This window comes from Balaenoptera musculus, chromosome 2, assembly GCF_009873245.2.
Source record: "Balaenoptera musculus isolate JJ_BM4_2016_0621 chromosome 2, mBalMus1.pri.v3, whole genome shotgun sequence".
Taxonomy (NCBI): Eukaryota; Metazoa; Chordata; class Mammalia; order Artiodactyla; family Balaenopteridae; genus Balaenoptera; species Balaenoptera musculus.
In genome coordinates, this window is record NC_045786.1 from 90,315,108 (window position 1) to 90,331,531 (window position 16,424).

A 16,424-nucleotide genomic window follows, 5' to 3' on the forward strand; every position below is an offset into this window, starting at 1 on the left:
GGAAAAGGATGAGATGGTATAACTAAGGGTCTTGTGACCCTCCTTTACATTAATCTTTTTTTTTTTTTTTTTTTGTAGATAGACCTCTTGCAGATTTATTTCTGTCGTGTTATATATAGATATATTTATACATACTCTTTTTATTACAATATATCCCCTGCCCTTCCCCACCAAACTCACAAAAGGAAGTATAAATCCTGCCAGGATTGCCATCAGGCTTTCAAAGATAGCCAGGGCCAAGAATGAACCATCTCACAACAGCTCAAGAAACAGCTGCCCTTAGGCCATGGAGTCATCAAAGCAGTAGCATTCCCAGGACCCAAGGGCAGGAAAGAGGAAAGGAAACAACAGCAGTGTGACAGGATTCTGGGTTGAAAGTGTCCTAGACTTTCATCAGTGACTCCTAGAAAGGCAGGCGGGCTCCCAGAACTCTCAGGATGGGAATTAAGGTGGGAGCCCTGTGGCTCTTCAGATGCTCCCCAAATAGCCTGGGGGCAGGGAGTAAGAGCTGGGGGTTAGGTATACAGGGCTGGGGTGGTGGGAGAAGGAACACATGTGGGTTATGCTGAGGACATAGCAGCCCCGCCTACTCAGTGACATATAATAAACAGGGACAGATGCTGGCTCCTAAAGAAACAGGGGAGAGAGCATGGCAGGGAGGAGGAGGGAACAATGGCACACATAAGAAAGTTACATACAGGACTTCCCTGGTGGCGCAGTGGTTAAGAATCTGCCTGCCAATGCAGGGGACACAGGTTCAAGCCCTGGTCCGGGAAGACCCCACATGCCGCGGAGCAACTAAACCCGTGCGCCACAACTACTGAGCCTGTGCTCTGGAGCCCGTGAGCCACAACTACTGAGCCCGCACACCACAACTGCTGAAGGCTGCCTGCCTAGAGCCCATGCTCTGCAATAAGAGAAGCCGCCACAATGAGAAGTCCTCGCACCGCAACGAAGAGTAGCCCCCGCTCAACGCAGCTAGAGAAAGCCCGCATGTAGCAATGAAGACCCAATGCAGCCAAAAATAAATAAATAAATAAATTTATTTTAAAAAGAGAGAAAAGGGGAAAAAGAAAAGAAATAAAGAAAGTCACATAAAACAAAAAGTACCAACAAAAACATGACTTGTACTTGCCTCCTCCCTTGGGAGTCGGGGAACGAAGAAGGGAGGTGAAGGGTCATGAACCTAGGATTATCAACTGGTCAGGGGCACAGGAAAGTTCTCTGAGGACTCCTAAGGGGCAGGCAGATAGCTGGGACACCACAGTCCCAGGGAAGAAATGATAGTCCTGTCAGTTCAACCTGGATCAAATCTTGGCGCTCCCTCAGAGCCCCTTGCCCTTTGAAGCTTTCTCGCTGGGCTGGCACTGATTGGTGCCAGGAATTGGTTCCCTCAGCTCAGTCACGTGTTGCTCAGGGTCCTGAGATGTGGCTGCATGGCTCACCTGCTCCTCAGTGCCTGACAGCACCACTTTGCCGCCCACACACCACTCCTGCAGGATTCAGGCAGTGGCACTGAGGTCCTGGTGCTGGACGTCAACCTCCAGTCTCTGGTTGGGCTGGTTGAGGGAGGCGAATCACGTCAGCGTACACGGCCTCAATGACAGGGTCTTCCAGATGCCGCATGTTCTGCAGGACAGAGGCCTCCAGTGGTACTGCACATAGGATACACTTGACTTTGGCAGCCAGGGTGACGATTGATAGATGTCAAAACTTATCCTTCTGAGCCTCTGTGAGTGGAGGGAGATTCTGGGCTTCAGCTAAGTGGTCAGCATGTGTCCTGTAAGCAAACACTGTGAGCAGCCGAAATGTGGAATGTGGAAGCAAAGTCCCTCTCAGCCACCTCTCTAATATTAGGTGTATCCAGCAGTGTACACACCAGGGGCCTGCAGCACCTGTGGATGACTGTGGCCAGTGCTGCCCCCTTGGCTTGTCACCTTCATCTCAGCACTCATGGCTTCACTGAACTGAGGGGACCTGGGCTCAGGAAGTGTGGAGCTTCCACATGGCTCCACCCCGTCCCTTAAAGAGGCAGCCTAGGGACTGTGGCCTCCTGCTGATGCCCCATCATACTCTGGGTCAGACTCTGCAGGCCACTACCTGGAAGTTTTGTCTTCCAGCACACTGCGTGGGGCCACTGCTCTGTCACTTCAGCAGCTGTTCCCAGCCTTTCCTGCCACCTCCCTCTACACTGATCTGTTGATCTTCTGTTCATTTGCTAGCTATATCTATACATAAAGTTTTTCCCTTTCTTTAGTCTTTAAAAATTTTTTTTTGCTTTATGTCTCCTCTTCCTTTCTCCTTTTTTAAAAAACATTGTGCCCACTCCCTATAACTCCATTGTTAACAGCCTAATGTGATGTATCCTGCCACATTTTATTCCGTGTTCAAATATGGAATCTTCTTTTACTCACTCAGCAGTGCATTGTGGAAATGCCTTCCAAGACAACTGGTTTAAATTAAACTCATTATTTTCATGGATGGCATTATATTACATAGTATAGATGTAGTATAGTTAATAATTAACTATAACTATTAACAAGTTAACTATAATTAACTTGTTTCCCTGTTGATGGGCATTTGGACTATTTCCAGTTTGGTTGTTTTAGGGTCCCCAAGATCACTTTTTTTTTTTTTTTTTAATGTATCTATTTTATTTATTTATTTTTGGCTGTGTTGGGTCTTCGTTGCTGTGCGCCGGCTTTCTCTAGTTGCAGCGAGTGGGGGCTACTCTTCGTTGCAGTGCACGTGCTTCTCATTGCAGTGGCTTCTCTTGTTGTGGAGCACGGGCTCTAGGAGCGTGGGCTTCAGTAGTTGTGGCATGCAGGCTCTGTAGTTGTGACTCACGGGCTCTAGAGCACAGGCTCAGTAGTTGTGGCGCACGGGCTTAGTTGCTCCGCGGCATGTGGGATCTTCCCGGACCAGGGCTTGAACCCGTGTCCCCTGCATTGGCAGGCAGATTCTTAACCACTGCGCCACCAGGGAAGCCCAAGACCACATATGTTTAAAAGGACTCATGAGACTCAGCATACAGTTGTACTTAGAGCAAAGGTTTAGGGACTTCCCTTTCCCTTCCCTTCAGGGAAAGGTTTTTAAAGACAGAGTGAGGGAGCAGGGGTGTGGGGTACATGATCAGCTTGTAGACATTCTTCTGATTGGTTAGAGGTGAGGTAATCCCATCAGCCTTCTGGTTCTAACCAGTCTGGGATCTACAGGCTTTTGGCAGCACACAGTTAACTTCTTCCACCTGGTGGGGGTTTCAGTATCGGCAAAACAGCTCAAAGGATATGGCTCAGGATATTATCCATAGCCCTTAAGGAGGAACTAAAGGTCCTTGACTTTGTTTAATGGCTAAACTATTATTATTTTGTCTTGCTTGACTGTTTTCCTTTGCTTCTGCATTTTCTCATTTCTCTGATTAAATTTATTCTTTGGAACTCGGGGAAGGCCTAGGAAGCTAAAGTTTTTCTACAGACAAAAGACAGGCAGAGGTTTTGGGGCCAGGGAGGAGGGGTAATCCCAGGAAGGTCCTATAGGGTCTTGCTTGGTTACGTACATTTATTTTTATACACTCGAATACCCCTACGCCTCATTTTTTTCTGTCATTGCACTTATTATCTTCTAAAATCTATATACTTTATTTATTACTTACTATCTATCTTCTCTTCCTATCCCCCACCCCTCAAACCAGAAGTAAGTTCCATGAAGGCCAAGAACTATTCCTGGCTACATGGAGTTAGCCAAGCTGCAAAATCTGAGGGAATGGTCTCTATAAGACTGTCCTCACTTCTGATACACAGTTGCGAGTTCAAGGGTTTGCAAAACCATCTCAGGTTTGATTATTCACTAAAAGGACTCAGAATTCACTGAAAGCTGTTATGTTGATGGCTATAGTTTATTACGGAAAAAGGATAAAAATTAAAATCAGCCAAGGGGAGAGACTTACAGTACAGAGTCCAGGAGGGGTCCAAATGCAGCATTTCCAGTTGTCTGCTCCCATGGAGTCACAGACGGTGTTCCCTCCTCCTGGTTGCAGTGTGTGACAGTACACACTGAGTTTTGCCAACCAAGGGAGACTCACCCGAGCCTTTGGTGTCCAGAGATTTTACTGGGGCTCGATCACCTACTATCTGTGTGGCTGAACTTCAGTCTCCAGGGAGGGCCTGGAGGTCAGGCTTATCTTTAGTTGCTAGTTCCTCTAGAGGCCGGAAGTGATATTGTGTGCCCCAGAGACCTTGTCACAAGTCACGCTGTTAGACTGTCCTGTGGCCAGAGCCAAACTGGGTGACCAGAGACACTCCCATCAGGCAAGACATGCCAGGGGCATAGAGGTCACCTCCCAGTAGTCATGGGCAAAACCAGTCCTCTCTTTGTGTACACAAGGTTAAATTTTCACTACACACTGGCACATAGCAGATGCTCAGTACATACAGTGAGTGGCCTTGAGATTGCTGGGTTAAAGGGTATGTGTATTTGTAATTTTTAAAGTATGACCAGATTGTATTCCAAAAAAAATCTGAAACAAATTGCATATCTACCAACAGTGGTATGAGGCTCTCTTTCCTCTTCCCTCCTTCTACACTCCCATTATTTTATTTAATTTTTGCAGATCTGATGGATGAGCGTCAATATCCAGTGTTACTTTTATTTGCATTTAAGACTGAGTTAACTTTTTATGTCTCTTATATGTTTACTGTCAGTTATGTCAATCAGCTTTTTATATCTTTGGCTTATTTTTTTATTGCCTTATTGATCATTTTTGTATTGATTTGTAGGAATTCCTAATATATTTTAGATGCCAATATTCCAGATATTTCCAGTGTTCAAGTATTCCAGATGTTTTCTCCTAGTTTGATTATCTTTGAACTTTTTTTTTTAGTGATGTTTTTGGTTATAGGAAAACTCAAAAATGTGGAGTCAAATTTGTCATTTTTTTTTCCTTCACAGATTATACATTTTGTGTTCTAAGAAAATTATTTCCTACCTTGAGGTGAAATCATAAAGTTCTTCTATAATTTTTTAAAAAATTTCACAGTTGGGCTTCCCTGGTGGCACAGTGGTTGAGAATCTGCCTGCCAATGCAGGGGACACGGGTTCGAGCCCTGGTCTGGGGAGATCCCACATGCCGCAGAGCAGCTGGGCCCGTGAGCCACAATTACTGAGCCTGCGCGTCTGGAGCCTGTGCTCCGCAACAAGAGAGGCCGCGATAGTGAGAGGCCCGCGCACCGCGATGAGGAGTGGCCCCCGCTTGCCACAACTAGAGAAAGCCCTCGCACAGAAACAAAGACCCAACACAGCCATAAATAAATAAATAAATTAATTAATTAATTAAAAAAAAAATTTCACAGTTGAGCTTTCATTCATAAAGAGTATGTTTGATTATAGGTTCTCTTGTCTCTTTTGCTCTGATCCTGCTCAGCAGCACATTATCTTAATCTTAATTATTTTAGCTTCCTGGTAAATCTTGTATCTCCAGGGCCTAAACCACCCTCCCCCTTAATCTTCTTTTTAAAAAATATACTTTGTTATTGGGTCTTTGCTTTTAAAAAAAAAAAATTAGCTTATTTGTTTAATTCTAGGAAAACCTTATGAGATTTTGATTGGAATCTAATTAAGCTTAATGGATTAATTAGGGAAATTTTGTATCTTTTTGATAATCCCATCCTTGAGTGTGTTATCTCTCCGTTTTTCAGTCCTTTCAATGCCTCTGTTATGTTTTGTAACTTTAAATGTGTTTTTTAAAAACCTTTGTGGATCTTACGGATGCAACCTCTTTTAAAATAATAATTTAGGCTTTTCCAATTATGTAGGAATGCTATTGATTTTTGTATATCACATCCATCAACTCTCCTGTGTTACCTTATTCTAATAATTTCTAGATTTTCTCATTAGATTGGTTATTATCTCAAATTAATAGTTTTCCTGTCTCATTTCTGATTCTTGTGTTTGCTAGGCCTTCCTGTATAATATTGAATAGAGGAAATGAGAGTGGGCCTCTTCATCTTATGCTGACTTTAAAATAAATGTATCTCAAGGATCACATTGACTTTGATATTTACTGTGAATTTGTGTTAGTTACCCTTTATCAGGTTACAGGTGTTCCCTATTATTCCTAGCTTATAAGGAGTTTTTTTTTATCACGTAAGGGTGATTTTAAAACAAAGTAGAGTGAAAATAATAGGCAACAGTAAAATGGAAAGTGCAGAATGAGTTCAAAGCTAAAGCATTCCAGGAGTTACCTATCTGGTAGCTGCTTTGCTGAATCTCTTGTAAGTTGCGAAGGAAAGATAACAGATATTCCAGATCAGGCCTTCATCTTCTCAGCTCCCCACTTAGAAATTGAGATTTTAAAAAACTTGGAACACAACAAGATCAGGCTTTCCAAATTATAACTACCAATTTGAAGTCTGAAATTTTGAATTACAAGAGAACTTACTTACCCCTGTGTGATACATATGCTTATAAGTGAACGTTTATTGAGTGCTTACTGTGAGGTATTGTTCTAAGCACTCTATTTGAAATGACTTACCTGCTTTTTTCATTACCTCTATGAGTAATGTTCTGTTATTATTCCCATCTACAGATGAGGAACCTAGGGCACAGAGAGAATAGGTAAATTGTGTAAGGTCACAAGTAGTCCGTGGCTGAGCCTGCACTCATAAATATGATACTGTCCTGCTTCTCTCTTGTTCATAGCGGCAATTGAGAGCTTTCTGAAGGGAAAGAATTACTTTATTATTCACTAAACTGATGTAATGAATGACTATAATTGAGGTTTCAATAATTAGTCGTGTAAAATCCAGATAGTGGAGTAGTTTTTTTAGTTTTCTAATTTTTTCCTTCTGTTCTACCTTTGTTCTGTCAGGTTTGCCTTTTCACCATTGTCTGAGGAAGAGGAGGAGGATGAACAAAAGGAACCTATGCTGAAAGAAAGCTTTGGTAGTGATAAAATTCACCTTTTGTGCTTTAAATATTCTTTTCTGGTTTTTAGAAATAGAGTAAAAGAAGTATAACATTTTGAGTATCAAAATCAAGAGACTTTGATGCGTGTATTCTTTTACAACATGTTCTTCAGTTTGGTATGTGGTGAAGTTAGGGAGAAGCAAAAGTAAGGGTATGAATCTTTAGATGAAACCATGTTCAGTAAATAATGGCACATTAAATGTCCAGTTTACTTGCTAGAGATGAGCTGAAAACTTGACTTTGAACTTTCCAGCACAAATGTAAAGATGGAGAAACTTATCTGTAGTATAATTTAGTGTCAATAAGCTTAAAATAAAGCTCTGAATCCATTTTTGCTATCAGTGCTGGTCTACTGACCTAGTTAACCAGTCTGTTGTTTTTTTTCTTCTACAGAAGGAATGAAAATGAGAAGTACCAAACAAGAACCAAATGGAAATAGTAAATTAAACAAAGCAGTAAGTATGACTTCTTTTTTTTTTCTTCCCTGTCCTCTGGCCCTTGGTGGAGCTCAGCAGTTATGTACAGGCCTTAATGATTTTTTACCTATGTGCTATAATTAACATTTTTAAAAACAGAGATAGCAAGAGATTCTGTCTAGGACCTAGTAATCTTTTAACTAGATGGTTTGCTGCTATGTCCTGAAAAGGTTCCAGACCATTCTGATGGTTCTTTTTAATGGTTTTCATCAATGAAATCATCGCCCCGTTAATAATCTAAGGTGATCTTTTTTGTAGTAAAGATGAAGATTTTTTCAAAACTACAGTGAGGTATCACCTCACACCGGTCAGAATGGCCGTCATTAAAAAGTCTACAAAAAAAAAAAGTCTACAAATAACAAATGCTGGAGAGGGTATGGAGAAAAGGGAACTCTCCTACACTATTGGTGGGAATGTAAGCTGGTGCAGCCACTATGGAAAACAGTATGGCGGTTCCTCAAAAAACTAAAAATAGAGTTGTCATATGATCCAGCAATCCTACTCCTGGGCATATATCCAGACAAAACTGTAATTCAGAAAGATACATGCACCCCTATGTCCATAGCAGTACTGTTCACAATAGCCAAGACATGGAAACAGCCTAAATGTCCATCAACAGATGAATGAATAAAGAGGATGTGGTACATATATTCCACAGAATACTCTCAGCCATAAAAAAGAATGAAATAATGCCATTTGTAGCAACATGGATGGACTTAATCTCTATCATACTAAGTGAAGTAAGTCAGAAAGAGAAAGACAAATACCATATGATATCACTTATATGTGGAATCTAAAATATGATACAAATGAACCTATCTACAAAACAGAAAAAGACTCATAGACATAGAGAACAGACTTGTGGTCGTCAAGGCTGGGGGTTGGGGAGGGAAGGATTGGGAGTCTGGGATTAGCAGATGCAAACTATTATATATAGGATGGATAAACAACAAGGACCTACTCTATAGCACAGGGAATGCTACTCAATACTCTGTAATGACCTATATGGGAAAAGAATCTAAAATAAAGAGTGGATATATGTATATGTATAACTGATTCACTTTGCTGTACACCTGAAACTAACACAAGATTGTAAATCAACTATACTCCAATAAAAATTTTTTTTTAAATCCTGTGATAAACCATAATGGAAAAGAATATATATGTGTATAACTGAATCACTTTGCTGCATGGTGGAAATTAACACAGCATTGGAAATCAACTGTATACTTCAATTTTAAAAAAAAATCAAGAGTTTTTCAGTCAGCTTTTTTTTCCTTAAGAACTGTGCATTCACTGCATTTAAAAGGGCTTTAGAATTTATCTCAGTTTTAAGGAGCAAAGCTTACATGAAGCAAAAACTCTAGGTATTAGACTACTGAGAAGAAAGCATTTAGGGATGTAGGATATCATTTTATATTTCGTTCATATAGTTTAGTTTTTTAAATTAAATTATTTGACTTTTCTGTTATTTGTCCTGTTATGTGAATATACTAGTTCACAGTGACAAAAGACTAAATTGAGACCTCTTTAGATCGTTACTTGAGATGTATATTTTGGTGCATTTTGGTAACATCCGGCATTTTTATGTTCTCAGCAGGAAGATGATTTAAAGTGGGTAGAAGAGAATGTTCCTTCATCTGTGACAGATGTGTAAGTTTTTGAATCATTACCACAAGAATCCTTTTTCACAGTTAGTATTACTTTTATTATTTTAAATGAATGAGCTGAAGAGCATAGTAATGAGAATGCTTGAGTTAACTCTAGAAGTAAAAGGTTAAATTACTGAAATAATTTAAAGTATTAAAAATATTAAAAAGATGTTAGAAAATAAAGACCAGGAATGATATACAAACAAAAATCATCCAGATTATTCATTCAGATGACATTTCTGCTCAGGAAGATTTAGCTGTAGGTCTTCCTAAAATCAGTGGGATAATCCTTTTGGAATTTTTGGGTTCCTTTCCATGCCTATAATTTTAATTAAACATTGTTCCTATTAAAGTCCATACAATTCTAGTAACTGTGATTCTTTTTTTTTTTTTTTTTGTATTTGCTTTTTCTTTTCCTGAAATGTCTTCAACGGGATGCAAATCTTAGGTAGTTACAAAAACTTTAAATTGTAGTCATTATTCCACTGTCCTTTTTGAACCATTTATGGCTTTATTTTACATCGTTTAGTTTGTTTTTCTCTCTGCAGAGCACTTCCAGCCCTTCTGGATTCAGATGAGGTTAGTAATCAAATCATATGCACATAAACTATGGGTCTGGTGGCTTAAGTCTTTTGTTCAAGGAGATTTATTTATATGACTCGGTAATGGACTGATGAACTATAGTTGGTATAGTTGACAAAGGATGAAAAGAGAAATACTAATACTATAACTAAAATATTCAAGAATGTTTCCTTTCTGTACATGTCCCCCTTTTATTTCTTACAAAGTGTGGTCAGACTTGAGAATGTCTTTGTTTAAATTGGGTAGCCAGTACCATACTCTTCCACTAATTCCTTTGTCTTTAAGAAATTCAAATTTAACCCTTATCTAGTCTAGGGAAAAATAATAAAGAAAAGTTATTTTAAGTTACCTACTATACAGTGTTATCTGTGTCACTGTCCTCCAGATAATAAGGATAATTAGTACCTCTAATGTTTATGTGGATTATTAGTCTTTTAATATGGCTCCATACACTTTATCTAGAAGATTTCACATGAGGTTTTATGTAGGAATTGCAGTCTGAGTTCATGGAAACCACTTCTAGACATGTTCTGAATGTTTAGGTTATTCTAGAGTCATGATTTCAGAAAGCCTTTTAAAAGCCTCTGCCCAATTGTGACTTACTTTGTTGGATTGACTGCTAAAAAATGGTTTGTTCACTTCTCACTGACCTGCTGTGTGGTGCAGTACACAGTGTCAGATTCCTTAGCTGTTGCATGCATTGAGATAATTGAGAACTCTACCTTTCAGACAAGGCTTTGCTTTTTGTGGTATATTCTGCAGTTCCTAGATCTTTCTCTTGGGAGCCATCTTCTGCTAACAGTTTGCCTTCAGGGTATCCCATTGGCTCCAGCTCTCCAGATACGCATATTTCAGCCAGAGGAGGCTGAGTATGTGAAACCCAGTTGTGCCATTTATGGGAATATGGGTTTATTGTAGTACTTTTGGTGGCACTGACTTCATCTGTTTATATTTTCCTGTGTGAAAAAATGATTCAAGAACTGAAAAAGAACTTAAATGAATTAAAAGAGAAACAAATAAAGGACTAGGAATCAAAACAGCATCAGACTCTTCAACAATGTTGGAAGCTAGAAGATAATAGAACAATGTCTTTGAATTCTGAGAAAAATTATTTTCAAACTAGAATTCTGTACTCAACTATCAACATAAGGGTAAAACAAAGATGTTTTCAGTCATGCAAAAACTAAAATAATTGACATCCTATGTGTGCTTTCTCAGGAAAGAGTAGAAAATGTTATTCATAAAATGAGGGAACTAAAAAGAGAAAGACTTCGGATTCAGGAAGTAAAGGATCCGACACAGAGAGGCAGGGATAAATTCCTAGGATGATGTAAGAAATTCTCAGAGTGTGACAGCTGGGCAACAAGTTTGGAGAACAGCTAGTCCGGAATGGAGCGGGAGAACAGAGAGCTTCAGGGACAAGTATTTCTAAGGAAAAAAACATGAAAAGGGTAGATAATCTGATGTAATTGATCATATTGAAAAGGGATTTACAGTTCTGTCAGAGTTTGGGATAAATTTGTGATAGGTACTTAGCAAATGAAGCAAAGGAAAAATGAAAAAATACTCTAAGGTAAAATTACTATGTAATTACTGTGAAATTTAATAGTATTACATTAACTTTCTCAATTGAAATGGCATACTATAAATACTATTTTATAGTCAAATGTAATTTTTTTACATGATTTTAAAAAATTATGGTGAAAAACATGTAAAATCTACCATTCTAAACTTTCTCAAGTGCAAAGTGTTGACTTATATGCACATATGCTGTGCAACAGATCTCTAGAACTTTTTCATCAAATGTTAATTTTAATCAGTATATTTCATTGTAAGGATATACTATAGTTTGTTTATACAGTCCTATATTTTTGGACACTTAATTCTTTCTAGTACTTTGTTGTAATTCTGAGTGTTGCAGTAGAGATGCTAGTGGCTAAATCTTTGCCCACATCCTTGACTATTTCATTAAGCTAAATTCCTGAATCAGAGGAGGTACACATTTTTATTAAAGCTTAAGTGACTCTAAAATATACAGTTCCCTTTGATTTGTGGTTTGTTGTCCAGAAGCCTAGAGGTTTTGCTTCAGTTAATCTTGGGACTTGGACATCTGTGTGTTTCAAAATCGTTATAGATGGTTAGGAACCATTGCTCTAAATATTTAATGAACATAAGCAAGTAATTATAGAAAATGTGTGTGTGATCATCTTTGGAAAAGATATTTGGAATGTAGACCATTTAAAATCAATATACTTAGCATAACCTTTTTCCCCCTAGGAACGAATGATCACGCACTTTGAAAGGTCCAAAATGGAGTAAAGAATGGGAAGATTTGCAGCTGAAGATGGCTAGTATCTGGGAAGAGATCAGCTTCTGTGTCAGTCTTTACACTGCTCCATGGGATTAAAGGAGGCAATGACATCCTGATCTGTTCCTTGATCTTTGTGCATTGGAGCTGGCGAGAGGTGTTGGAACAAGGAGAACATTCTATTGAAAACAAGGTCATAGGATGAGAAAAATCTACAAGTTTTTTATTTGCAGCATTGATGCCCCTTTCCCTCCCACACCCTGACATGGATGTTTATGCAACTTGTGTATGTTGTTCCTAAACCTTCTATAATGTTTAAATTGTTTAATCTGTCAAACTAAAAAATTTAACATATTCTGAAGAACTGTGACATCAACACCATAATAAGTAATATCCAGGAGCAACTGCCTGTAATTTTTATTTATTTAGGGAGTTACATAGGTGATGGGGGAAATTGTTAATTATCTTTGCATTTCCTGGGAAGCCAAGGTTAAATCTTGCAGAGGTAGTTTTGAGAAAAAGGAGTCCTTCTGCGTTAAGGAGCCATGGTTCTAACAATGATTAAAAGAACAACCAAAAAAAAAAAAAGAGAGAGAGAGACTGTTACAGTGTGATTTAGATCATTTGAAAAAGCAAAATCAAGTGCAATTTTGTTTACAAACGGTGTATATTAAAGATTTTTCTATTTCAGATATACTTTAGAGAGAAATATTAGCTTAACTCTTTTGACATCTGCTATTGTGACACATCCCATTGCTGGCAATGTGGTGCACACTCCAGAACTTTTAACTACTGTTTTGTAAGCCTTCAAGGGCAGCATTGCAGAGTCCTAGGCAATGCTTTGCTTGCCTTCATGCCTTTTACTGGGTGTTGCACTAGATGCAGAAAGGCACTCCATCGTAAGTGCATGTGAGTGAGCACCCTGTTAAAGGGATTATAATGCTTCAGAAGCAGGAGCTAATACAAAGGAAACAGGTCCTTCTGGCTTAAACAGTTTTTTCTGCATGAAATAGTGTGGAGGCCCTGGACTGCTGCTCATTCTTTAGGATCAACTGTTCTTGTATCTGGTGTTGGTTTAGGGATGGTTTATAAGAAACATCACAAGGTGATGGGATTCATTTGAAGCACTATATTTGTTTGAATGATTTTGTCCAATTTTGCCTTCCCAAGATTTTTTGTTCTACATAGAAAGTTCATGCCACTTTTTAATATTAAAAAATTTTAACAAAATTGGTATCTTTTTCTCACTTTTTTCCCAGACTTTCTTTAAAGACCCTTCTTTCTCCCAAACTCTCTCTTGTAGAATTTTCCTTCCATGGTTTTTATTCTATGTTGTCTTACTTTCTGTTCAAACCAGTGACCACACTACTACAATCTTCACTAAAGTGTTAAACATTCATGTAACATTTCTCTATAGCTGTTTGGTATGGTGAGTAACAAAAAAAAAAAATCACCTAGATAGTATCTCTAAGAAACAATATGAAGAAATGACTATTCTCAGGTTAACGCATTCACAAAAGGCTGGTGTTAACTTCGTGTGCTTCTGTTCTTCCACACTGAAACTTAGCAAGTGAATAGTAGTCATAATGCAGCAGGATAGTTGGTCAAATATTTTTCGAGACTTGTTAGATATTAACTTGAGACTAGGTAAAAAAAAAAAAAAAAAAACCCACCCCGGCCATGCCATGTGGCTTGCAGGATCTTAGTTCCCCTACCAGGAATTGAACCTGGGCCATGGCAGTGAAAGTGCCGAGTCCTAACCACTGGACCGCCTGGGAATTCCCAAGAACCTGTTGTTTTAAGCAGGAGTGTATAGCACAAATTCTATAGGTTGATTATTCTTTCTGCTTTCTCTTATGGCTTGTGTTACTTTGATTGGTTATAGTGTATCAGTTCCTAGAAAAGGTTCAGAAGGAATTTATAGTATCACATTGACCTGTTACCTTAGAGTTTACATTGTTTATTTTGATCTTGGTCCTTGGGTCTGGAACTACAAGGTATTTGGCCTTCTTCTAGCACAGCAGCTGGTAATTCTAAATTTTCAAGTTGTTCAGTTTCTATGGTGAAAACCAGCCACAAGATTTGTTTAGCAATTTTTGTGTTTCTTACTACTTGAAAATATTTCATTTGATTATCAGAAACAGCATTTGATAAAGATGGGACAGTATTCCTAATTTACAGATGAAGAGACTATAAACTGACCAGGGCTGGTGGGTTTTTGTTTTTGTTCTTTAACACCTTACATCGTAGACTCACTCCTTTTTTCTTTTACATTTTGCTTTAAACCAAATGCTTAATTTTATGACATGCCTACTGTTTTCTTGGGGCTAAACTGCCAGATACAGATCATTCTTGCATTGGTTCTCAAACTTTAAAGTTCATGGACTCTCCTTGGGGACTTATTAAATGACTGCTGGACTCCCCACTCCACAGTTTTTGAGTCAATAAGGCTGGAATGAGGTCTGAGATTGCCTTTCTAACAAGTTCCCAGGTGATGCTGATCTAGGGACCACACTTTGAGAACCACAGGCCTAGACCAACCCGTAAAATACAAGGGTAAGGTACTCGCACTAGCTGGGTTTTTAATGGTAATACTAAAACTACCTTTGAGTGCTTAGATTGTCAGGCGTTGCTAAGCGCTCACACGTTAGGTAGGTACACAACACTACCATCATTTTGCAGATAAGGAAACTAAGGCTTCTAGGGATTGTTAAACGCCACAGCTACTTAGCTCATTTCCTAAATGGTACGTCTCCATCCCAGGTCTAACTGACACCAAAGCCTGAATTCTTCACCACCCTATGCTGCCCAAGACAGTTCTAAGATTAAAATCCTTTTTCCTTCTTGTTAAGCCCATGGCCACTCGCACTCCACAATGGAGAAGGTCGGTCCAGGGTGAAACGCGGTCCCAATCACCAGTGCATTCCTCGAGGGTACACTAGGAACCGGGGCGGAAGGGGCGGGGCTTCGGTTGCGGAAGGGGCGGGCTTGGCTCTGCAGGAAGTCCGGTGTTGATGATGGTTCTATCGCCCAAGAGCCAGTAGCAGGGGTCCCGGCTCTTCCCTTGGCCTGATTCCGGCCCCACACCCGACCTGGCACAGTCCGGGTGAGACTGCGGCGGCGACTCCGCCCGCCGCCATGCACGACGCCTTTGAACCGGTGCCGATCCTAGAAAAGCTGCCTCTGCAGATCGACTGTCTGGCTGCCTGGGGTGAGCCGAGGGGCCAGGCGGGGTCAGCGCGGGAGTGGCTGGGACCTTTCAGGAGGCTAGGGAAGTGGACGGAGTCTGGCTGTGTGGACTCCGGTCGAACGCCGTCCGAGAGGGGCTTAGGATGAGGGAGGGCAGAGCCTTGTTGACAGCGAGGGTGGTGAAGCTGTTTGCTTTTGATGGTTTGTTTGTTTGTTTTTTGCATTGAACAAGTTAACAGCTATGTCTTTTCCCCCTTAGTGATCACTCATCGCTTACTTCTAATTACTGTAGCTAACTTGTTACTCTCCACTCTTAATCTAGCCAAGTGGTTGATTGCCTTATAGTCAAAATGTCCAAGTTGCCTAGCTCTTCTAGGTAGAAGAGCATCATTCCAGGCTGTCATGAAACCTAACCCATAAAAACTTGCATGATCCTTTTGAGACTGGCCAGTGCAGAAAGCAGGGTCAGGTATCTCTTCTCTGCTCCAGAATACAAATGGCTTCTGAAATAAACCTTGACTCTTAACTACGAACATTATGCTCCTATCTGTGAGTGTGTGTCTGATAACCAAAGACCAAACAGAAGTAATTTCAGTCTTTCCTGTTAATGTCCAGGTCCTAGAAATCAAGTTAATGTCCGGGCCCTAGAAATCAAGGGCCATAAAAAGGTGGCTCAGAACCCTCAATCAGATCTTATATTGAGCCAGGTACCCATGATGGGCCTGGTGGAAGCCGGTGTCCTATTCATTATCTGTGGACAGTGCCACCTAGTCAGAGTTCTTCACATCCTTTTCAGTAAGGTGTTTTCACTCTAGATCTTCTTATTAATGTGTGCCCCTCACCACCACCCCAACCTTTAGCAGCCCTGGACCTCTGTTTTTTTTTTTTTTTAATTTTATTCAAGTATAGTTGATTTACAATGTTGTGTTAATTTCTACTGTACAGCAAAGTGATTTAGTTATACATATATATATACATTATTTTGCATATTCTTTTCCATTATGGTTTATCACAGGATATTGAATATAGTTCCCTGTTCTCTACAGTAGGACCTTGTTGTTTAGCTCTGGGCCTCTTTAAAGTCACACCTCCACAGCAAGCTGTCCTAGGGTTAAGGAGAGAATCCTGCTTCCTCCAGATGTCTCAAGAAAACCTCCATTTTTCTGTCATTAAATGCTCTCAGTAAAAATTAAAAATAAATAGAGGAGAAATAAAGAAATTGAAAAAATGAAAGACTTGACACTCAGCACAAAG

The 16,424-nt window shown here is 39.7% G+C and overlaps 3 protein-coding genes and 1 pseudogene across 7 annotated transcripts in view; 2 read left to right on the forward strand and 2 right to left on the reverse strand.

The window, feature by feature from the left end:
• The window catches only part of LOC118891308 (calpain-3), a 167,131-nt gene extending 162,960 nt beyond the window's left edge, over positions 1-4,171 (reverse strand). Inside the window, exon 1 of one of the 2 annotated variants that reach the window (XM_036845127.1) lies at positions 3,947-4,171. In XM_036845127.1, coding sequence (XP_036701022.1) covers positions 3,947-3,980 — 34 coding nt within the window. In that variant the 5' untranslated portion in view covers positions 3,981-4,171. The remainder of the gene's footprint in view (positions 1-3,946) is intronic. The other variant, XM_036845133.1, reaches the window with a different exon arrangement.
• The window catches only part of TMEM87A (transmembrane protein 87A), a 43,938-nt gene extending 30,727 nt beyond the window's left edge, over positions 1-13,211 (forward strand). Inside the window, exons 16-20 of one of the 4 annotated variants that reach the window (XM_036845152.1) lie at positions 6,866-6,939; positions 7,357-7,418; positions 9,037-9,092; positions 9,640-9,670; positions 11,951-13,048. In XM_036845152.1, coding sequence (XP_036701047.1) covers positions 6,866-6,939; positions 7,357-7,418; positions 9,037-9,092; positions 9,640-9,670; positions 11,951-11,992 — 265 coding nt within the window. In that variant the 3' untranslated portion in view covers positions 11,993-13,048. Of the gene's footprint in view, positions 1-6,865; positions 6,940-7,356; positions 7,419-9,036; positions 9,093-9,639; positions 9,671-11,950 lie in introns of all 4 variants that reach the window. The other 3 variants (XM_036845154.1, XM_036845153.1, XM_036845156.1) reach the window with 3 other exon arrangements.
• Positions 1,293-2,215, reverse strand: LOC118891136 (annotated as a pseudogene).
• A 1,748-nt stretch (positions 13,212-14,959) lies between the features above and the next one.
• Positions 14,960-16,424, forward strand: part of VPS39 (VPS39 subunit of HOPS complex) — a 56,186-nt gene continuing 54,721 nt past the window's right edge. The window contains exon 1 of the mRNA XM_036845141.1: positions 14,960-15,192. Within this exon, the coding sequence (XP_036701036.1) occupies positions 15,120-15,192 (73 nt within the window). The 5' untranslated portion in view covers positions 14,960-15,119. The remainder of the gene's footprint in view (positions 15,193-16,424) is intronic.